The sequence below is a fragment of the Homarus americanus genome, unplaced genomic scaffold (assembly GCF_018991925.1).
Source record: "Homarus americanus isolate GMGI-L3 unplaced genomic scaffold, GMGI_Hamer_2.0 scaffold56333, whole genome shotgun sequence".
In the NCBI taxonomy this organism is placed as follows: Eukaryota; Metazoa; Arthropoda; class Malacostraca; order Decapoda; family Nephropidae; genus Homarus; species Homarus americanus.
Window position 1 is genome coordinate 1,977,218 of NW_024734940.1, and position 25,140 is coordinate 2,002,357.

At 40.7% G+C, this 25,140-nt stretch overlaps 1 protein-coding gene across 2 annotated transcripts in view; it reads right to left on the reverse strand.

The window, feature by feature from the left end:
- The window catches only part of LOC121870588 (methyltransferase-like 26), a 94,080-nt gene extending 72,589 nt beyond the window's left edge, over positions 1-21,491 (reverse strand). The window contains exon 1 of one of the 2 annotated variants that reach the window (XM_042372419.1): positions 21,352-21,491. In XM_042372419.1, the coding sequence (XP_042228353.1) occupies positions 21,352-21,476 (125 nt within the window). In that variant the 5' untranslated portion in view covers positions 21,477-21,491. Of the gene's footprint in view, positions 1-21,011; positions 21,253-21,351 lie in introns of those variants that run through there. The other variant, XM_042372420.1, reaches the window with a different exon arrangement.
- Positions 21,492-25,140: the final 3,649 nt, after the last annotated feature.

Below are 25,140 nucleotides of genomic sequence, written 5' to 3' on the forward strand. Positions count from 1 at the left end.
GGTTGGTAATGAGTGAATGCCAGCAAGAGCATAAAGCCAGGATGGTTTAGTAAAATGCCATGTAGGCAAAACATTCTTTTTACTTATTCTTTTCATACAGTATTTATGGGTAAAAGCTAAATTGCAAAAAAAAGAACGAAATTTACAGAGTACCTCTCAAAAAACTCTTCACAAACAAAAGACACGAATCAATTGAACATGTGATGTCAAACGTGAACTGTAAACATTGCATAAACCCACGCCACGTTTAAAACTTTGAGGATGGAATAAAAACATTGAGAATGGAATCGCGCTAAAGCCAACGTTCGTATGCAAAAGTTTGCGATTTACAAACAGCATTCCCCTATTCATCAATCGCATTACAACCAATTCGCATTGACAAAACATGCGTTGTAGCAGAAATGACTATAACGTCATTCAAGATGGTGGCCAGCATTCAGCTTGCTGGATCTCGCGTTCAGCTGTCTGGATCTCACGAAATTCATGATATTTTAAGCCAAATGCAAGACTTGATTACATTAGGTAGTGCCAGCAAAATAAAATCGAGCGAAATATGAGATCTTACCGTGCAATAAGACCTACACTCTGTGGTATAATGCTAAAAAAAGAAGTGAGGGAACGCATTTTGAAAAGGTTACTCAGATGGTGGGGGCACTGGCTAGCGCAGCGAGCCCATACAACTGGGGGTCCCGACTGATTTTGGGGGTCAAAACAGGGTTGGTGAGGGGTGGGCATTAACATTGGGGACAATATCATTCATATCAATGCTTAACTGACCCTCACATAGGTCTAATCAATCTATGTTCCAATTTTGGTAACAAGTGGTCCCATTGTGTCGGAGGAGTTTCGTAACAGACAGATGGCGACAGACAGATAAGCTGAACTTCCCGGATCCCTATATCCTACCACACTATACACGTGGGCAACATTTTTACCCCCAGTTTCGATACCAAACCCTGCTAACGCAAGGCTTTTTTTTTAGTTTAACAAATTCATTGACAAAGCTTGGAGTACAGTTTGCCTATTCTGAGTATTTCAGTCAGGTCTTGCCACTGAGGTGTGGGTTCACTTCTCACTGCCACGCAGGACAGAGGTTCGTACGCAAAGAAATGCATCATATTCATTAGCAGTACAGGTTGTACCTCTCTAGTCCGGAAACCTCGGGACCTGACCGGTGCCGGACCATGGAAATTTCCGGACCATGGAAATTCACCCTTTTCCTGGATAGATAGTGACTTGGCTTGGAAGCACTAGCACCACTTTCTCTGCTTCATAGTCTCTTTGAAGACATATTGAAGGGTTAAATGTCGTACAGTAGCTTGTCAAATTTCGCGAGTTTCTAATTCGACGTTTTCTATTTGAACACAAAAAACAACACATCTAAAAATTTTGACGGAGGAAACTCGAATTTTGACGGGTTTGAACGGCCCACCAACGTTTAGATGACGTGCACAATCTGTAAACAGCGTCATTTCTCTTATGTACAAAAGATTCATTATTGTTTATTACTGAAAGTCTTTTTGATTGAATTAATGTTTGTGTGCAAAATGAGCAATACAATTCATTAATAATACGTAGAATATTAAAACACATGAGGAAATGAGACAGCATTGTTTTCGTTCATTACAAAACCAGTGACTGACCGGTTCTACATATAAAACTGAAGAAAATAAGACCTTGGTTGTAGCTGTAGTAAAATTAATATGGTTGTTTTAAGTAATGTTATTTAATGTTAATAAATGGAACAATAGAAGTAGCTAACGATAATGGTAAAGAAAAAAAGAGAGATAGTGTATGTAAGTGCGCGTGCGCACACGTGAAAACATATCGTCATTACTTTACATAAGAATATGAAAGCAACACGTATTTACTGTTCATATATATTTTAATTAATGTTTCTGAATTTGTTTTTATTGAATTAATGTTTGTGTGTGCAAAATTAACAATACAATTTATTAATAATACGTGGAATATTAAAACACGAGGAGACGAGACGGCTGCCGGCATTGTTTTTGTTAAAGCTTACAAAACCAGTGACAATTGTCCTGAAGATAATCATCATCAAACCCATGCTCAGCAAGACAAGTAAGCAAGTGTTAACTTATTGTTTTTGCTGTTGTATCAGGTAATTCTAGCAAATCCAGGAAAATATAATGTGGATCATCTGACTTGTTCGTTTCACATTTCAAATAGACTATCAAAGTAGTTTTGCTACTAAGATTGGTGGACTCGTCTATTAGAATGGCTATTTTTCCTTTTATTTCAAGGATGTGCTTGCTGACTTTTGATCTCATTTCTTGTGCAACATGGTCAAATATATTTGTAGCACTAAATCGTGAATGCAATCCTTGTGGAATGTCTGTGCCATAATTATTGCAATTGCAACAAATCAAAATGGTCAGTACAGCCACTCCTCGACTTACGACGGGGTTAGGGACCCAAATCCAGGTTGAAAGTCGAAAATGCGAAGATAATACAGTAGGCTCTCGCCAATAACGACTGCCACAATAACGTGGAATACAGCGCTGCGCCCACGTGTGAGATTTTCGCCTCTATAACCAGAGGTTGCTAGGGTCGGTAATCAATAATGGATTCCGCATTTTTGCCTGTGGGGGCTAGGGGAGGTGGTGGAGGGAGTGATTTGCCCCCTGAACGCACGGGAACTTTTAAAGTGAATGAAAAAAAGACCCAAAAGCTAAGAGACACAAGAAGCGTGCCTACTCGGTCAAGGATAAAGAACAGATTGTTGAGCTCATTGTAAGTGGCGCACAGAACATTGATATTGTGAGGAAATTGAACTGTCCTTAGTCTACAGTGCGAAATATTAAGAGGAACTTAGAGGAGACCAAGAAGAGTATTGCGCTGGCTAAGAAATATTTTGGTAATGATGGAAATGCGAGGCGAGCTATGAATGATAAAGGCGATAGAAACAGGTTGTTAGTAATAACAGAGCATTTTCTTGTGAAATGGTTAGTTTGTAGAATGAAAGATAGTGCAAGTGTTAGTGGCCCTCAGATACGGAACAATCATCATACCAAGCACCTCAAAAACTCCCCCAAGATAAGTGTTATATTACTCAAACTCTTTATTTTGATGATTGAATAACAATTCTTTTTATTTCATCTAACAAAAAAAGTTAGGAGGGCTTCTAAGGGGAAAAAATGGGTGAAATTCTTGGGGCGCCGGCACCAATAAACCCCTTTTACAAGTACAGTGGTCCCTCGGTTAACGAACGCTTCGGTTAATGAATTACCTTCCATAAGAATCTTCAATTCGCTTAACGAAAAAAAAATTGATTTACGAAATCCTTACGAAAATCACGCTTTGTTTTGAACATCAACTGATAAGCTGGGGGGTTACTTAGCCAATTCAGAAATCTCTTCTATGTTTACATTCATTTCCAATGGAGTAAATATCAAAGAAATTGTGCAGTTTAATATTTGTGCATTTTTTTTATACAGTAATTAAAATTATTGGTCATTCTAAAATTTAGCCATCCAAGCTCTGTCTACATAAAGTTTTTCAACTATTATTTTTGGCACACACTGTCCAAAGGGCAAAGCTGTACTGTACATGTAATCAAAATAATGTACAAAATGATTACTAAAATTTTTGTCTAGTGCAAACTATGGCATGTTTACATTCAAATTAATCACTATCTTATATGAATTCCAGCAATGTAAATTATATTCTCCCCGGTCACTTCTATGAAATTGTATAAGCAAAAAACAAATACTCAATCTAAAGGACATAAGTAAACAAATTAATACGTACATCATTTCAGCAAAAATATTACATTTCTGTGAATGTATTATATCAAGCACAGTATGAATAGAATACAGTTAACCCTCACTTTACGCGGTCCCGCATTCCGCGTTTCCACGTTAACGCGGTGCCTTGCCAGAACCTCACGTGCTCAAATTACGCGGTACGTGAACCCCATTACGCGGAGTGTCCGGCGCGACGCTATTTTTAGATTCGCCCCACCCGCCCGCCTGCCTGCCTGTGCTCCTCGCCTCTCCCTCCGCTTGGGGAAGCGGCGCGGTAAGGTTGCGCAGTGTGTGTCTTTGTTGCGTTATCACTGACGTCATATGACGTATCAGACCTGTGATTGGCCATGCATCCCTACCCCCCTCTGCTGCTAGCTGTAATTGGCTTAAAGTATTATGACGTGTCCACCCGGGGGAGGGAGGGAGGGAGGAAAGACAACGCTTGACCTAGCCGCGGCAGTTTCATCCCTCAAGGCCACACCGTGTAAACGCGCATCCATTGTTCCGTAAAATGGCTTCCGCCGGACCACCACCCCCAGAGAGAAACCTTTCCTTACCTGGACCCAGCGGCACTAAGCCAAAGAAGACACGACGTTCCTTAAGCTACGAGGTGAAGTATACCATCATCCAAGAGTTGGAGAAAGGAACAAGGCAGGTTGATTTGGCGCGCCAGCATGGTGTGAATGAATCTACGATTCGAACAATAAAGAAGGATGCAGCCAAGATAAAGGAGCACATGAAGATCACAAAGTCTACAGGTGCTTCTATGATCAAGTATTTTCACAACCAGGTGCTTCTCAAGACAGAAAAATTACTTGTGAGGTACTTGGTGCGTCAGGCGCGACGGAACATGGCGGTCGACACGCGCTCTGTTAAGGACTACGCACGTGAACTGTACATCGCAGTGGCACGAAAGATGGGAATTACAGAGCCCAAACCCTTTAATGCTTCCTCTGGGTGGTTACAGAGGTTTAAGATCCGGAACAAGATCACCAATATAAACATTGGTGGTGAAGAAGCGAGTGCTGATCGTGCTGCGGCTCGGGAATTTCCTCCGTTTTTACGTGAGATTATGGAGGAAGGACAGTACAGTGACGACCAGGTGTTTAACATGGACGAATCTGGTCTTTTCTGGAAAAAGCTACCTTCCAAGTCCTTCGTTGTAAAGAATGCCAGCAGGATTCGGGGCCGGAAGATGCAGAAGGAACGCATCACCGTCCTGTTTACCACCAATGCCTCCGGTACCTGTAAGCTCAAGTTATCGGTGATCCACACAGCACGCAAGCCGCACGCCTACAAAACCATGGACATGACCAAGCTAAATGTCCACTGGCTGACCGCACGTAAGGCGTGGATGTTCTCTACACTGTCCCTCTCCTGGTTTGATGACTGTTTTGTTCCCGATGTAAAAAAATTCTGTGAGCGACAGAATGTGCCATTCAATATTTTGTTGCTGCTGGACAACGCACCAGGACACTCGCCCCTACTGTTAGATCGTCACCCCAACATAAAAGTGGTCTTCCTTCCTCCCAACACTACGTCTATATTACAGCCCATGGACCAAGAGTTAATCTGTAATGTAAAAGCTGCATTCTCAACAAAAAAATTCCAGCTCCTGAACGACTACACCAACACCAGGGAAGAGTTGCGTAACCTGAGCGACACCACCACCGATAGCAAGAGCGAAGAAGATGAGGATCAACAGTTGGAACAGCAAAAAATACTGTTCAAACAATTCTGGAGAGTATTTAACATCAAGAAAGCTGTGGATTTCTTGGTGGAGTCATGGGATCAGCTGTCTATTGCTACAATTCGCCACGCATGGAGACATGTGTTGCATGGAATACCAGGTGAGAGGAGGAGTCAATCTGTGACTGGTGAGGTTCAGAATGTTGCAGTAGCAGTGGACCTTGCCAGAGAAGCTGCGCAGACTGTTACAGTTCCAGGCTTCTCTGAGACCACCAACGACGACATCCTGGAGGTGATCAGAGATCCTGAAGTGACTGCCGACGAGATGTTGGAAGAAGAACACGTCAGTGAAGAGGAGGAAGAAGGTGCGTCATTCTCCGAAGAACACAGTTTAAGTCATAGTGATATTAAGGGTGCCATGGAGTGTGCAGAGAAGATGAAGTCCTTCCTTTCCCGCGACAATGACGATGACCGCTATGAAGTCTTCCATACCCGGCTGGTGCAGGCTATGGAGCCGTACATCAAGGTGTATCACGACAACATCAACGCCAGCCGTCAGCAAAGCATAACAGATTTCTTCGCCCGCAACCCACCACAGCCAGCCCAAGCCAGTGATAGTGACAGTGAAGATGACTTTGAGGGATTTGTCAGGGAAGCCCTGACAACTGTAAGTGACAGTGATGGTGATTCACCTAGTAATGGTGATTCACCTGAGGGCCAGTAATCTGCCCTCTGCCTCGGAACCAGCCTCCATCCCCGTATGCCGACCCATCTCTTCTACTACCGTAAGTGTTCCACCTAAGTTTTAGTTTTCTAACCTAACCTTTATTTTTCCTATGTTAACCTTTATTTTTCCTAACCTAACCTCTTCTATATTACTTGTTTTTTCATACCACCATAAAGTTAAGATAAAATTTTTACTACAACATAGTTGTGTGTCGTCAAAAAGTGGAGTTTGGGGATCGGCCCGGACTCCATTTCAATTAATCCCATATGTTATGTTATTCACTTTACGAGTTTCTCACTTTCCGCGGTACCCTCCGGGTTACATTAACCGCGTAAAGTGAGGGTTAACTGTACAGTAAAAGTCCAAAAATCCGGATGACAGAAATCAGGACCACCCGAGAATTCAGACTTTTAGGAAATTCAATTTTTTTTAGCAGGCTTTTGTGTATATGTGCGCATGCGTGAGTGCCACAGCTGCACAGCGACAACAAGCGACCACGCGGTCGCCACTTTAAAACAAGCAATCAAACTCTGACAATGTATGTAATTTTGAGTCCTACTCTTTTCATTTACAGAGTACTGTACTGTACAAGCCCATAATAATGGCTCCTAAAGTAGATAAAACTTCGTTGTGTGAAGAGAAAGAAGAACACGTTGAAATTGAGTGACAAACTTGAAATAATTAAGAAACTAGAACATGGTGAGCAATACTGTTCTAATGGAAACATACGACATTGGAAAGTCTACAATTTATGACATAAAAGAGGCAAAGAATAAAATTCTAGAATTCACAGCTTTTTCCTTAAAACTGCTCGTTTTGATAAATGAAACATGCTATATTTGCTAATGAATAAACTATCAAAATGTACCTGTTCATCTCTTCTTTATTCCTCCTTAAATTTGAATTTTAAAAGTACTGCCTGAGAATCCGGAAAATCCGAAAATCCGGACCAACCCAATCCCCAAGCAGTCCGGATTTTTGGACTTCTACTTTATCATTGTAATATACAGTATTACCCCGCTTTACGCGGTTTTACTTTCCGCGATTTCTCATTTACGCGGTGCCTCGCCAGAACCGAACATTTCACTTTCCGCGGTGCATCTACTCATATACGCGGGAAGCGGCGCGGGCAGGATGCGCACAAGGTCGCCCAGTCATCAAATTATTACCGAGTTCTTCACCCGCCACCCACCACAGCCGGCCTAAGTCAGTGATAGTGAGGATATGGACTTCTATGGACTTTGAGGGGTTTGACAAAGAGGCCCTGCAAGCCTATGTGGTGGATAGTGATACAACTGATACAAGTGATACAGGTGAGGGCCAATAATCTGCCCTCTGCCTCGGAACCAACCCCCCATCCCTGTGTGCCCAGCCATCTTTTCTACTAATGTAAGTGCTAAAAAAAAACTAATATTATTGATATTTCTCTTAATTATTAATTGTGTGTGCATACCATCATAAAGTTAAGATCATATTTTTACTACAACATAGTTGTGTGTCGTCAAATAGTGGAGTTTGGGGGTCGGGCCAGTCTCTATTGGAAATAATCCCATATGTTCTGTTGTTCACTTTACGTGGTTTTCACTTTCCGCGGTACCCTGTGGATAAAATTGACCGCGTAAATCGGGGTACTACTGTAACAGTATTTTAACCGAAAACTATTAAAAAAACGAGTAACATCTCTTGAACATCAGAAGGTTAGGTAAAGTCTTTTGTTTTCGTCATGTATTTTATCCTATTTTACATTGAAATACATCACGTTTCAGCAAAAGCACTATTTATTTCTGAGAATATATTCATTCAGGCGCAGTTTAGGTAAAACATACATGTGATGTAACAATTTTTTAACTGAAAACGATTAAAAAAACACGTACCCTCTAGCCCTGTTCAAGGAGAAGACTGGGAGGAGCTGTTTGGTGCTGAAGACAATGACAAGGAAAATGATTTTGATGGATTTTAATGAAAATATTCAGAAATATGGTATCTTAGTAATTATTCAAGTGAATTAGGATAGAATTATTGTAATGCAGGTTGTACCTCTCTAGTCCGGCAACCTCGGGACCTGACCAGTGCCGGACCATGGAAATTGCCAGACCATGGAAATTCACCCTTTTCCTGGATAGATAGTGACTTGTGCTTATGCCTGGAAGCACTAGCACCACTTTCTCTGCGTCATGGTCTCTTTGAAGACATATTGAAGGGTTAAATGTCGTATAGTAGCTTCTCAAATTTCGCGAGTTTTTAATTCTTAACGTATTTTATTGGAACACAAAAAAATAAACATAAAAATTTTGACGGCGGAAACTTGACGAAGTGCATAATCGTGTAAACAGCGTCATTTCTCTTATGTACAAAAGATTCATTATTGTTTATTACTGAATGTCTTTTTTATTGAATTAATGTTTATGTGTGCAAATGAGCAATACAATTCATTAATAATACGTAGAAAATTAAAACACATGAGGAAATGACACAGCATTGTTTTCGTTGATTACAAAACCAGTGACTGACCGGTTCTACATATAAAACTGAAGAAAATAAGACCTTGGTTGTAGCTGTAGTAAAATTAATATGGTTGTTTTAAGTAATGTTATTTAATGTTAATAAATGGAACAATAGAAGTAGCTAACGATAATGGTAAAGACAAAGAGAGATCGCATATGTAAGTGCGCATGCACACTCGTGAAAACATATCGTCATTACTTTACATAAGAATATGAAAGCAACACTTATTTACTGTTCATATATATTTTAATTAATGTTTCTGAATTTGTTTTTATTGCATTAATGTACGTGTGTGCAAAATTAACAATACAATTTATTAATAATACGTGGAATATTAGAGGAGACGAGACCGCTGCCGGCATTGTTTATGTTAAAGCTTACGAAACCAGTGACTGATTGGTTCTACATACAAAACTGAAGAAAATAAGACCCTGAGTTTAGCTGTAGTAAAATTAATGTAAAAAATGAATATGGTTGCTTGAAGTACCTGTAATGTTATTTAATGTTAATAAATGGAACAATATAAGTAGCTAACCATTAATGGTAAAAAAAAAAGTGAGACTGCTCATATGTAAGTGCGCACATGTGAAAATATATCGTCATTACTCTACATAAGAAAATGAAAGCAACACATATTTACTGCTCATATATATTGAAGGGATAAATGTTGCACTCTGTATAGACAAGCAGAGAGAGAGAGAGAGAGAGAGAGCAGCCGAACTGCCGGATGTAAACAAACCTTAATTTCCCGCGGCTTTTTTTTTTTAAGGGGATTAGCCCACCCGGGCATAGGTCACTGACCCACATTGGGGCCTGAGGGGCAAAAATTTAATACTCCTGTAATAATAATAATAATAATCAGATAAGTAAAAAAAAAAAAAAAAGCTGCCTATCTACCTATTGGACAAACTAAAATCGTTCCGGACCATGGGAGTTTCCGGACCACAGAATGCCGGACTAGAGAGGTACAACCTGTATGTGACTATGAATAGTTTAAAGAAAATATATTCAGTATATTCAGTCACAGTTAAGGTAAAATATGCTTGTGATGTAATATTTTAATGAAAATACCAGGTACAGTGAGTTCTGCTATAACGCGTGTTTTGATAACGCGAATTTGCTCTAACGCGATTTATGAATTAGGAACGATATTTGTATAACGCGAACGCTTGTTTGCTATAACGCGATTTTTGCTTACTATTTCTCCAATTTTGTGGTACAGTGGGGTATGCTATAACGAATCTAATTGGTTCTAGAACCTTGTTCGTTATAGCATTCGTTCGTTATAGGATTAATCCGTTCCAGGCCCCCAAATACAACCACTTAACACTGAAAAATATAATATAAAATTGTAAAAAAGTGCATAAATATGCATCTAAACCCCTGAAATAAAGAATATCATTAATATTTGTAATAAAAAAACAATAAATTAGAAAAAAAAAAAAAATTTAAATAATGTTCGTTGTAGGAGTTTCGTTCGTTATAGCATTCTCAATTTTATAGGTAAAACCGTTCGTTATAGGAATATTCGTAGTAGGATCCGTTCGTTATAGCATACCCCACTGTATTAACTGTGAATATAGTAAAGAAGAATATCAACAAGAAGCGTTCTGGTGATAGAATTCCCGGTGATGATCGTAAAAGAAAGGATATAACACTTGAAGAGAAGCTCGATTTTATCAACCTCAAAATCACCCTTCTCCCCCATCAAGTAAAGTGTTACATTTACTGTATGATTTCATTATTAGATATGAATGTAACATTTATTTAGACTGTGCTATCCTTTGTGTTAGGCTAACTACTAAATTTTTTCGATTTCGAGTAATCTGCACCTAACCCTATTTTCTCCATAAGCCCTGTTATTTCTATTACGCGATTTTCTATAACACGATATTTTACAAGAACACAATTATCGTGTTATAGCAGAACTACCTGTATTATATAGTATATATATATATATATATATATATATATATATATATATATATATATATATATATATATATATATATATATATATATATATATATATATATATATACCACACACACACAGTCGGCCCTTAACATACAGGGGGTTAGGTAACAGAGATACCCGTGAATGTTAAAAATCCGTGTACTTTTGCTGTCCCCATAAAAAAACCCCCCCATGTCCTTATTTACCGTATATACCTGTGTGTAGTTAGAGTTTTTAAGACCAAATTATTTGGCAAAAATTGGGGGTCGACCTCTAAACGGGTAATAGTTTCGTTAGGTTGAAAAATATTTACCAGTAACTACCAGTAAACAATGGAAACGATGCACCAACACACCACCAGCTGTGAGTGTCGGTACAGTCGCCAGGGCAGATCTCTTGCATCGTCATAGCTAGCCCAAAGTAGCCAAATGCATGGTATGGTATACACAGGACGATGTAAAACAAAGTATTCATTTGTTAAAGTTTATTTATAGATACTGTACATAAATTTTTGTTCATTACATTTGAAACATCAATGTTTGTTAATTAAATTTGATACAAAAGAAAACTACGATACCGTATTTTCATTAAAATATTACATCACAAGTATATTTTACCTTAACTGTGACTGAATGAATATATTCTCAGAAATAAATATGGAAATGTAATATTATGGCTGAAATGACGTACATATTACTGTACAGTTTAAAGTGGGATAAAATTATGAAAACAATGACTTTCGCTTTCTTTCGTTGTTCAAAAGATTTTACCGTAATCACTTTTCGAATGGTTTTCAGTTAAAAAACTGTTGTACTGTACTCGTACTGTATTACAATAATATTCTATCCTTTCATTAGCCTTATAATCCCACAACTGAAAACCATTCGAAAAGCGATTACGACAACATCTTTTGAACGAAAGAAAGAGAGAGAGTCATTGCTTGCGTCACAATTTTATCCCACTTTCCACTGTAATACGTACATCATTTCAGCAAAAATATTACATTTCTATGTTCTCAGAAATAAATGGTAGTTTTGTTGAAACGTAATGTACAGTATTTAATATTAAAATGCAGAAATAGCGAAAAAAACAATTAATACACTCGAAATATACTGGCTGGCATCTCCACTCATCCCTGCTCCTGCGTCCAAGGTCACCTCACCACTCCTCCCAACTCGCTCCCTCCCCTCCCTCCGCACCGTCACTACTGCCGACAACAAACACAAATGTTTTGTGAATAACTGCACCTCCACTTCCTATGTACAGTACTTGTAATGAACTGTACTGTGCTGTGCATTTTTACAAACAATAAACATGGCAAGAAAAGCTATTAAAAAAAAGAGATAAGAATTTCACTTTACTGTACCGTACCTCTCCTCGGCAACAGGGCGGGGGGTCATCGGGCTCATCGTCACTCAATTCCATAACAGGTGGTAATTCCATAACAGGTGGTGAAGTGGGGGCGACTGTGGATTCAGCTGCTTCCTCACTGTCGCCAGTGATTGATGGTGTTAAATCTCTCCTTCAGTCATCAAAGAACATGGTGATGGGGAGTTGTCTCTTTCTATCATTTCTTCCATGATGTTTCTGTATGGAGCGAGAACGTCATCCATCCCTCGCATGAATTTCAGGGCACGCACCATGGACAGGTCCATACTATAGGCCAGGTTTTTCAGTGCCTCAATATTCCTGGTCATCTCCCCCAACTTCTCCAACGTTATTTCTTGGTGCTCTTCCTCATCCTCTTTCCCCTTCGTTTCCTCTTCCTTGCCTGAGTCTACTAACTCCTGTAGATCCTCCTCGGTCAGCTCCCTAATCTCGTCCTCTGCCATGTCCCGGAAGCCTTCAGCAGCCACTTTCCTTGACAGTGCCAGGGTCTTTCTGAATATTTTCATTAAAATCCATCAAAATAATTTTCCTTGTCATCGTCTTAAGCACCAAACAGCTCCTCCCAGTCTTCTCCTTGAACAGGGCTAGAGGGTACGCATTTTTCGAATCGTTTTCAATTAAAAAAATGTTACAGCACACGTATATTTTACCTAAACTGTGCCTGAATGAATATATTCTCAGAAATAAATAGTAGTTTTGCTGAAACGTGATGTATTTCAATGTAAAATAGGATAAAATACATGACGAAAACAAAAGACTTTACCTAACCTTCCAATGTTCAAGGGATGTTACTCGTTTTTTTAATAGTTTTCGGTTAAAATATTGTTATATTACAATGATAGTATATTCATACTGTGCTAGATATACTACATTCACGGAAATGTAATATTCTTGCTGAAATGGCGTACGTATTACAGTGGAAATTGACGAAAACAATGACTCGCTTTCTTTCGTTCAAAAGATGTTACCGTAATCGCTTTTCGAATGGTTTTCAGTTAAAAAAAACTGTTGCATCACAAGTGAATTAGGATAGAATATTATTGTAATACAACAGTTTTTTAACTGAAAACCATTCGAAAAGCGATTACAGTAACATCTTTTGAACGAAAGAAAGCGAGTCATTGCTTTCATCACTTTCCACTGTAATACGGACGTCATTTCAGCAAAATATTACGTTTCCGTATTCTCAGAAATAAATAGTAGTTTTGCTGAAACGTAATGCATTGCAATGTAAATTAGGATAAACTACATGAAAACAAAAGAATTTACCTAGCCTTCCGATGTTCAAGATATGTTACTCGTTTTTTTAGTAGTTTTCGGTTAAAATACTCTTATATGAGTGATATTCTATTCATACTGTGCTTGATATAATACATTCACGGAAATGTAATATTTTTGCAACTACAATGCTGATGTCAACACAAGTGTGGTTACAGCGAGACTGACTGAGTGAAGGAGAGCTATGCGTGTGTGTGAGGTTGCAGGAGCGGGCGGTGTCCCGTGTTCAGTGCCGCGCCCGAGTTGAATGGCGCTATTTGAATGTACTTCAATTACTTCAATGTACAGAATATTCCTCTGGCGGGGCAATCCGCGTATTTGCGAATCCGTGAATGCTAAACCCGCGTATGTGAAGGGCCGACTGTACATACACTGGTTGATTACAAGTTGTTGATAAATTTTATAATGGTTGGGACTGGGCTGTTCTTATAGCATGTGTACACATACATACAATACAGGTAAAAGAAATAACTGTCCTAAGGGCAAACACGTAAAGATAATATACATTTCTTTGTGCACAAGTAGAAATGTACCCCCCCCCCCTGGTCAACAAATGTTATTAGCAGATTTGGCAATATGCAGCCATTTTGAGATCCTAACCCCCTCAAATTTGAAGGACGTACTGTACTCTTTCTTTGCATATCCACAAGAACAACCAGCAACATCAGGGGTCACTTCCTCAGTGTTTTGCATATCAGCAACACAAACGATCTAGATACTGGGATCAGCAGTGACATAAGCAAGTTTGCGGATGACACCAAAATAGGGCGGCAGATTAATTCAGGGCAGGATGCAAATGCACTACAGGAAGATTTAAATAAACTGCAGGAGTGGTCAGAAAAATGGCAAATGAAATTCAACACCAGCAAGTGCAGCGTACTTAATATTGGAAGAACAAATACCGTCAATGTATACAGCCTTAACAACATCAACCTAGAGAAGTCGACTTATGAAAGAGACTTAGGGGTACTTGTAAGCCCGGACCTACGGCCTGAAACAGTGCGTTAATGTTCGAAATAAGACAAACAGAGTATTAGGTTTTATATCTAGAAGTGTAAGTAATAAGAGTGCAGAGGTCTTATTGCAACTAAATCTTGCACTAGTCAGGCGGCACCTCGATTATGCATTTCAGTTCTGGCGCCCTTATTATACAATGGATATCAATTCACTAAAGTCGGTGCACCGAAGAATGACAAAAATTATTCCGGGACTTAGAAACCCTCCATATCAAGATAGGTTAAAGAAACTAAACTTGCATTCCCTAGAAAGACGAAGAGTGCAGGGAGATATGATAGAAGTATTTAAGTGGGTGAAAGGAATCAATAAAGGAGATATAGATAAAGTTCTTATAATATCCAAGCAGGATAGGACTCGGAGCAATGGATTTAAGTTGGATAAGTTTAGGTTTAGGAGGGAGAGAGGAAGGAACTGGCTCACAAATAGGGTGGTGGACGAGTGGAACAAGCTTAGTAACTTTGTAGTAAGTGCTGGAATGCTGGAAAGTTTTAAAATGAGGCTAGATAGATTCATGGATGATAGAGAGTGGTAGTAACTCTCGACAGGAGCTGCCATGCACAGGCCAACCAGCCTATTGCGGACTCTTTATTTTCTTATGTTCTTATGTTATCTCCATTAGAGGTTTCAAGTGTTAACACACACACACATCCCTTCAGTTTCTTTACCTATAAAGCGTAGCTATTCACAGACTTCTCCAGTAGTTACGTGTCGTACTGATAAATTAAAATGAGTTGCATTTTCTGATCAAAATGCAAGTATCTTGCAGTACGGAGTGAGGACAAAAAAGGAGGAACAGGAAAAAATTGATGAAAAAGTTGCAACAATGGTGTATGCAACAAATTCTCCCTTCAAGATTGTTGAGCATAAATCCTTTATAGACATGGTATACAGGTATATGATGATACAGTAGAACGTCAATTTAAAGCGATTCAATTTAATATTATTGATTTAAAGCGACACCCACAATTAAAGACAATATAATAATTTAAAGCGAATCTTTCCTAATTTACACGAGTCAATCCGGCGTATCATATGGTTTTAAGTTTTGCACTTAATGTTTCCCACCAGATGCCTCTCTGGGCATGCTACACAGCTGCCCGCCACCCTCCCATATTCTCACTTCTCCCGCTGATGCTCTAGCGAACGGACATATTGTGTTACACTCTCTCCTTCTACCAAGTACATCAACCATCACCACTATGTCCACGAGGCCAGCTACTACATCATTAACTACCCAAAAGACTAAGAAATCAAGGCAAGCAATTACACTGGAGCAGAAAATCAAGGTGCTGGAAGTACTGCAGCGAGGAAATGGTGCTTCAAGTGTGAGGCGCCAATTTGGACATTAATGTGGAAAATGAGCTGGTCGAGTTGGGCTCCGCATCTTCAGAGGATGAATTGCCGAATTAAAGTTGAGTGAAAATCTACTTTTGATAGCATAAAGTAATTAAAAAATAAGTTGAGAGGAAGGTGAAAGTGCTTGGTGAATCAGACGAGAGGTGGGTGGAGCACGGCGTCAGAGCGACCACCCTCTCACATCAGCTGATCGCGAGAAAAACAAAACCATTTCGCATCCCGTAATTCTAGCCGAGTTGATTTATGAGTGTTTGTTTTAGCATAATACAAAAACCAATGTTTTGTTTATACTAGGAGATGAGCTGAGGTGCATCTGGGTAGACTCAGGCTTTTTAGTATTTTGTGTTTCTCTCAAGCACCAAACTAAATTATTCCATTAAAACAACACTTCGATTTAGTGCGAATTCGGTTTAAAGCAGCCTCTCTTGGAACATATCTCGTGTTATATCGACGTTCTACTGTACCCAATGTCCCACTGAAATAATAGATTCAGTTAACGAGTGACTCTGTGGAACTAATTGTGCTCGTTAATGGAGGAAGGACCACTATATACCTGTATTTCATTTTGATGTCGGTTAGGTGAATCTGCCATACCGAATAACCGGGATTCTACTGTAAAAAGAATATAATAATAATAATATGATTACGAATTCGGTTTAAAGCAGCCTCTCTTGGAACATATCTCGTGTTATATCGACGTTCTACTGTACCCAATGTCCCACTGAAATAATAGATTCAGTTAACGAGTGACTCTGTGGAACTAATTGTGCTCGTTAATGGAGGAAGGACCACTATATACCTGTATTTCATTTTGATGTCGGTTAGGTGAATCTGCCATACCGAATAACCGGGATTCTACTGTAAAAAGAATATAATAATAATAATATGATTACTGATATTACTGTAATTTTGGAGCAAATGGCACTTTATCTATAACTTTTAACACAGCTGATTGGCTTTAAGCCAGTAGCGTTATCAACTGCAATTTGGAAACTACCACTTACAAAAAAACCTCAAAGCTATTAACACAGTCTAGGGACCACATGAGACCTCCTTGCCACTCTACCAGTATCCAGCCAGAGTATATCTGTATGTGGAAATCTGTAGTACTGTAGCAGCAGGTGGTCATCAATTTGTAGATGGTTCAAAAGATCCCTAAATACCCTTTCCCTCCAGAGTGCACACTCGTGAGGTAAAGCAATCATTAGTTCCAGCTTTACACTCACTAGTGACGCTTGTAATACGTCTGGCAGTTCTGTGTACGTTATTTTGGTATGGGTTGTCCAGTCGAGGAAATGGGAAGTTACGTGACCTTATTTCCGCCTTACGAGTGCTCGGAGGCACTGTAGCGATAAGTTCAGATAAGGGCATAGTAAACTGTTAGTGAATCACCCATTCAGCCTTAATGTTGGCCAAAGGGACAAAATGTGATCATAAGTCTTTAGTGAATCTGCCCCCAGTTAGTATCCTGTGTGTTGTATGTAAAATCCTAGATAGAGCAGTGCATGTTCTGGTGGAAGGATATCTCCGTGATTATATTTTGTACAGCTACCAGACAGGCTTTAGGGGCTTTCACTCAACTGGCACCAGCTTGACCCATCTCATTGACCAAATCAGGACCCAAACAGCTGATGGAAATTACACAGGGTACAACGGATCAAGATATACCAGGTGGAAAACTATAAGCTCTTGGTACTGGATCTGTTGACCGGTTTAAATCTTAAAAACAGGAAAAAATGCTGTTGCAGATAATACAGTCAACACCCTTAAGGGATAGCCTGAAGTGTCCCACTCATTCCTCTTTGTGTGTTACATACAGTAAATGAGAGAGCCATTACAGCAAAGTTTTGTTGTGTGCTGATGACTGTGCCCTTTCAGTGACAGGTAAAGATCTCAACAGGAGTCATGTAAACAATGGCTGATTGACAAGTTATACCTTCATCTTGTAAAGATTGAAGCAATATTGTTAGATCAAAACTCTAAGGAGTACACAAAATTCAAGTATGACAACAAACATCAGTGAAATACTGTACTATACCTTAGACTAACTAACTCTTGCTTATCGGAGAATAAATCTCGGATAATATAGTAGATAGAAGTAGCTAATGCCAGGATTACATTTCTTTTATAGACATGCTAAATGCCTTACAACTAATTCTTGTATGACCCTTTGCTTGGCACTCATACAATGACACTTGGACTATTCCTATTATCAAGATACTCTACCTTAACACAAAGGCTAAAATCCAAGCTAAAAATTATTCAAAACATGGTGATGAAGTTCAATCTTGACATAAAAGCAAGAAATCACATTGTTCACTAAGTCCTACAATCAATGAACATGTTAGGTGTGGCTGATGGTGATGCAATTGAGGATGAATCACAGTTACAGGATTTTCAATGGACAGAGCCAAGAGTACCTAACAGCAAACTTTCTAAGGATTAGAGACAGGAGCCGGCAGGGCACTAGAGGGAGTGAACACAATTTTATGGTACTATCTACCAGTGTATGCAGTCAAGTGAAAATCCCTTTATTTTTCACAGCTGTAACAGACTGGCACAAGTTCCCTGGTTATATTGAAACCATTAATGGTATCAAACATTAAAGAGCCATAACTAAAAAATCCTTAACAGATGAAGCTACAACCTGAAGAGATTTTTCTATAGCTATGCAGTACAGTATTAACTGCAAATAAACATCTGATAGCTTTGTTGGCTATCCTTGGTCAAAATACCTTAACATTGTTACATATAACAGCTACCTGCACTCTCTAGGTAAATTGGAATCTGTACACCTGCACGGTCATGTACACCATAATATACATTAAGTACATTATCTATATAGTTATATACAAGGTGAATTATATACAAGTACTGAATACTGTAGTCTATATACATGCAAAACCAACTGTAAACTTGCATTATTAATATTATAATTGTTAACATTACAGTTACTAGTGTATTATTATTATTAAGTAGTGGGTACACACTGGATACAGGTAAGGCAGTTATATTGACAGACTGTGTTGTTAATAGTTAGGTTAGGTTAGATTAAGTTTGGGTTGGGTTGGTTAGGTTAGGTGGTATTATTGCAGTATCAGCTCTAACTCGGTTAAAGTAATTTTGTGTTTACCATTAGTTATATCTCATCAATGGGAACAACTTTTTATAATACTGCTTCCATCACCAAAGGATATTAACCGAGATAGTAAATTCACCAAAGAAATTAATGTAAATCTACAGTCACTGTTTGTTTACAACTGACCCGCTCGGTCTGAGCATACTTTCACGTCCACAAAAAAACATAAAATTACACCATAATGCTTCAACAAAGGTGCTTTCATTGGTACCAGATATCAAAATAAGTAGTTTCTGTTTAAAATGACGGGGATGGCTAGGAAGTTAGGTAGGTTTCTTTGGTTGGTTAGATCAGGTTCTATGGGGGGAGATAATTAAAAAAGACCCATTTCCGAATTTCCGATGGAAATGAAGGTCAAATTTATATAAATCAGACCAAAGACCATGGGAAAAAATTTTTATGGTCGAACAGTAGTTAGGCCTGATACAGCAAATTTACCAGTTAGGTTTGGGTAGGTTAGGTTGGGGTCTGCCCATATCGTCAACAACCCGCTTCGTCAGCACTTATTTTAACTCGCTTCGTCACCACTGCTTTACCCCTTTCGTCACCCCGTTCATTCACATCATTATATACATGAAAATAACTGTTGCTTGGGATATAAAATAATAAAAAACACTAAGAAAAATCATCTCACTGCTCGGCAGTTTATGCGCTGGTGCCAAATCACCTTTATTTGCTCTGCATTTTGTTTATTTACCAATGTTGAATCGTTTTCTTTATTAAATAATTAATATTCATGTATAATAATAAAACAATACTTCTCGAGTCATCTGTATACATGTGTAATTTCTATTCGTGTAAAATAATAACTTACAATTTGTCACTAATACCAGCGACTGTTAGTGGTGACGAGTAGGGGTTTTGGTGACGAACCGTGTTGGTGACAATGTAGATTGGTAACGAAATGGGGTGTATCCGTTAGGTTATAGGGTAAGTTAGGTTAGTTTGATTGAGTTAAGTTGGTTAAGTTAGGTGTATTGAGCTAAAGTTAGGTTAACTTAGGTCAGTGAGAAAGAAAGCCAACTTGGTAACTATCATTGTATAGTCTGCCCACCATGCATCGATGTTTCACATACAGCTGCTGTACCTACATGCTGTGCGTGGTTAATATTCAGAAGCTTTTTTTTTTTTTTTATTGGGCACCCCCCTATATCCTTGTGTAAGATGAAGCGCAGAAGCGTTTACAGCGCCCAACAGGGAAGCATGCTAAGTTCATGCTTGCCTTTATGTCTCACGAGTTAAGGGCGTAGAAGCCTGAAGAGTCAGTGGTTTATGTCATGAAGTTATTGGAAGCTCCAACAACTTTCCCTGAATACAAATTCGCAACTTTCGATTTACACCAGGTACCTACTTTACTGCTTGGTGAACAGAGACTAATGGGGGCTAGGAAGTAAGTCCAAACAGCTTCCACCGGCCCAGGAATCGAACCCGTGACATCTCGCTTGTGAGGCAAGAACGGTACCCCCTATTCAGAAGCTGCCACCACCTAACTGAATATTGAGTCATCTATGGGGAGATAGAGAAAAGGAATAAAAATAATTTATTCTGCAATTTTTCCGCAGGAAATTTATAGTTTTCGAGTTAATTTAACTTTTATTTTATAATATTTGGCCAATCAGCGTGAGTGATGATGTGATGTCATAGTCATGTGCACCAATCAGCATTAGTGCCGATGTGACATAATGCTCGTGCGCTAATCAGCGTTCGTGGCCAGCTGGAAGAAGGTATCTGTGCAATATGGATGTACATTGGCTGGCTGCCGCATTATTCAGGGCATTTTGGACAATGTAGCAGCAGCCGTTGTCAGTAACATGTACTGTAGGTCGCCATGCATGGTACTGTGATAAGAAACAAACTCTGACGAAGACATCACTTCACCTTCCTGTATCTCTTATTTAAGGTAGGTTTTCTACACACTAGGGGTTAGGTTAGATTAGGTGGGGTTTTTTTTTAGGTTTTTACATTGTTTGACCTTCCGCTTTTTTTTTCAATATCTCAACTACTGCTCATTTTCGAAGGCAATAAAGGTCACATTTGTATTTAACATGATGATTTACACTATAAAGGCACTTTTTCAAAAGTCAATTAGGTGGTGGCAACTTCTAAATATTGATCCTGTGCCTTACTATTATTCCCAGTGTGGCAGGTTAGGTTAGGGTAAACTGTGGTGACATTAAAAACTTACCGGGTAATTCCAGAACAAGACCGAACAATTCCTGACAATGTGTGCATTATGAGATGTCCCATAATGCATAATACGATTTTGATTGGGCAGCTTCCAATATTGTGCAGAACATACACTGTTAACAACAGGTGATGTACACTGTTAACAGGTGCTGCACATTGTTAACAACAGGTGCTGTACACTGTTAACAGCAGCTGCTGTTCAGTTACTGTCCACGCGTGTTATTCATGTTTGTTTACATATGACGTCACTACACTCACTACTATTTGAGTGCACCATATCAGCTAATCTCAAGTCTTAAAAAATATATATAATTAGCAAGATATACATGAATACTCACACTGGGTGACGGTCGAGTATGTTGAGCGCACAGTTTGGTGAACACCTGCCGAGGTGGAAGGAGGGATTTGACTGCCAGGCAGCCAGAAATTCCAGAATGCCTGGGCTCAGGGCTGACGAGACCATGACGTCATAAATACGTTTTCATTGTTAAACGTGACACCTATATAGGATAACTGCGGTAACTTGAAATCAGGAACACAGTGTTATTCTGAGGCATGATTTCGTATTATAGTCTTGTAAACTAGGTGTTTTTATTGTTTTCTGTCCCATGCAGCAGTTAAGAATATTCTAGAATGTATTTTTTATCATATTCGCCTCTTATCAGATTACTAGCCGTTTGTGAGGTTTATCCAGTGTTGAGACGGTCCGTCCTTCGTAACGATCTTCAGGAGTAAAGTGCTTCCCCATCTGGAGTACTGTCACCCTGTGGGGTTCCAGATGTTTGGTTCACACTCAGGATGGGATGGAGAAAGGAAACTCACAATGTGCTCTCTGTATACATGTTGTATTGGATGTACAATGCAGCTTGGTGCTGGGAAGGCAGCATGGTTACAAGCGTGATGTAGAGAGAGCTGGTTGGTGAGGACGCTCAGAGAAGGACAGCTTGTGGGTCGCCATGCTCGCCAGCGGGAGAGAGCACCGCCAGGCAGGCGGAGGAGCGAGGGCCGCCAGGCAGGCGGAGGTGTTGCTGGCTGGTTGGTGTAGGTAGAAAGAGCGACAGATCACCACGAGGTCAGGTCTTAAATAGCGGGGGTAGGCGTGGCTTAGCAGTTGACCCCCGCTCCGTGGTGTATGGCGGCGCTGGTTGACCTAGACCACGAGGCATACACTGGGGAATTGGTGGGGTCGGCTAGGCAGCGACAAACAGCGTTTGTAGGGGAGAATTCCACTACAATACTCCCCCTTCCCTCCAGGCTGTGTAGGAGACTTGTTGTCTGCAGGGTTGCATAGCACATGTGAGGCAGAACGGGCGGTGCGTGCCTCATGTGAGACAACGGCGATGGCGTGGATGAGCCGGTCGCTGGGGACAACTGTCTAGATACACAATATCTGTTGGAGTAGAGAGGGAGAATAAGGGTGTGTGGAGGCGATGAATGTTGTGCTTCCCTCACGGCAGGTACAGAGTCGTCAGATGCGCCTGCTGGGGTGTGTGGGCCTGGGTCAGGAGCAGGGGCTGCGTCAGCAGAAGCGGATGAGGGCTCGTGACAGCAGCTGGGTCCACGACAGCAGCAGGGTGCAGGACATTAGCAGGAGTACCTGAGGGAGAAAAGAGGGGTGTGTGGGTCCGCACTCAGGAACAGAGGCCGCATCAGGGGCGGCAGGGGTTACTGCTGGGCCGGGGTCGGCGTCTGAGGCAGGACGGGTGTGCTGGGGTCGGTAGGACGTGGTGCTTGGGGCAGGAAGAGGAGCTGGTGTCTGCTTAGAGTAGCAGAGCTGCTCTAGGTTGTCTAACCTGCGGTGTAGAAACAGTAGCTGTAGAGCCGATGAGAGCTGCTTCTGGGTGGATAAGCCAGTCTTCCATGTTGCTTGAAGACTGGGAGCGTGATCAGTTTCTCCTCCATCCTGTGTGAGTGCGAATCTCCGTGTACTGCGCACATCATTGTCATCCCTAAAAATCCCATCTAATTCATATTACGCTACATAACATTCAAATGCACAGCGCTTGTAGAACCCCAGAAAACGGGAAACATTGAGAAAGGACAACTCACCTACTCAAGGTTCCTAGACCATGTGTGGTATTGTACCCAGTTATAGTTATATCATATCAAGTGTATGTATTCATAGCATTAAGGATCACTCAGGGTAGGCATAAGATGAATGTTAAAGTCCAGTTGAGCCGGACTAGGGTACTGTAAGACTAAGTGTGGAGCAGGGTTTGAAGGTCCTACTATTTACGTCTGTGAGCGTGTAGCGAACCTAACTCCAACAGATATCATATGAAAATACATGAGAACAATGATCGGGAAAAAGGGATAAATGTATCAGAACTATGTGAGGTGTTGACAGTGATCTAGAAACTATACTGGAAAGGAAATATCGTGTATGCGTCGGTATGAATTTAATACACCTCGTAGCCTCACGTGACATATACCCACGACAGGTACAGTGATCAGAGAATCTGAGGTCTGTGTTCAAATAGTGCGCTGTGTGAGAGGAGGACCCCTCATTACAGTTTTTAAGTGAAGTTGATACACCCCCGCCATGATCATTCGGCTTTTGTTTCAAGGCGCGTCATGTACCCGCCTCAGATGCCCGTTGATATTAAAATCCCAGGCATTTAACCAAGCACTAGCAAACCAAGACCTGACCTTAGTGTATAAGTTAGGATTAATATATGTGTTTATAAGAAATGAGGGACAATATACCGTAAAGTGTTCAGGGGAGAACCATAAGAAACAAAAATGTAAATTGAGGATTGGAAACTGTAGGCCTATGTGACGAGAAGCGGCGGGAAGCCGGCCTTAGTCTTTCCCGTTCTGCCGTCAACACAGGTCAGTGTCCTAGCGGGCTATATCCCGCCCTACAATTAAGGTTGATAAATAACAGTGACTACAGTTTAAAGCTTTGCCGGATATATAAGTGTGATAGGGATGTGTTAAGGGATGGGATAACCGCCCGTCAGGCATTATTGCTTAGTCTTTCCCGTTCTGCCGTCAACACAGGTGCCACGTGGTTGGGGTATCTTGCCGCCCGGCCGCCATTGTCTCCTGGAGCGCCACACCAGGTGGGGAATTACTCCCCACTATACCAGTCCACTATGAACCGGTGGATTCCCAGCGCACGAACCGGTGGAGCGTCCACATGAATAGTGGAGACCGTGAGAAACTGCGGTCGTCACTTGGAGCGACCTGGCGTAGAAATAGTATGTCTCTAAAGAGAGGGCGAACGAGATAAAAGTCACCACATACTTGCAGGTCAGGTGTGTTGCGATGGTGCTACTATGTATGATAACCGACGGTGCTACAAGCCACACCAGTGGAACAGTCTGCGTACGGCGTTCACCGATTGTTGTGCAATAAGTGGGTGGATGACCCGCCAGCCTGGGGCCCAGTTGGGTGTTGTTCTTCTGAGGCCAGTTCACCACACATGTTATGGTTGATCTGGGAGAGTGGCTAGAGCTACATACAGCGGCAGCGGGCACAGGGTTTGGTTCACACTCAGGATGGGATGGAGAAAGGAAACTCACAATGTGCTCTCTGTATACATGTTGTATTGGATGTACAATGCAGCTTGGTGCTGGGAAGGCAGCATGGTTACAAGCGTGATGTAGAGAGAGCTGGTCGCTCACGAGCTTGGCTCGTCCAGGCAGGCGTCAGGTAGAAAGAGCGACAGATCACCACGAGGTCAGGTCTTAAATAGCGGGGGTAGGCGTGGCTTAGCAGTTGACCCCCGCTCCGTGGTGTATGGCGGCGCTGGTTGACCTAGACCACGAGGCATACACTGGGGAATTGGTGGGGTCGGCTAGGCAGCGACAAACAGCGTTTGTAGGGGAGAATTCCACTACAACCCCGTCTGGTCCACGAGATATGCTCGGGACTGTCAGTTGGCTGAAAATTTTTAAATGAGGGCCACCAGACTGGTGCCTGTGTAATGACCACGGTCGTACACGTCAGTTAACGTAAATTCAGACGATTCATATTACGCTCAATAGCCCACAAAATATGTAGCTATGCTTTCTTTATTGGAGTCCCCCGTCTGAGGAGCCCGTTTTTCTCATCGCTTCAAGATGCCTGAATCCTCCGTTTTCTCTCAATCTTAGAGTACACCCGAAACTTCATTTTTCCTT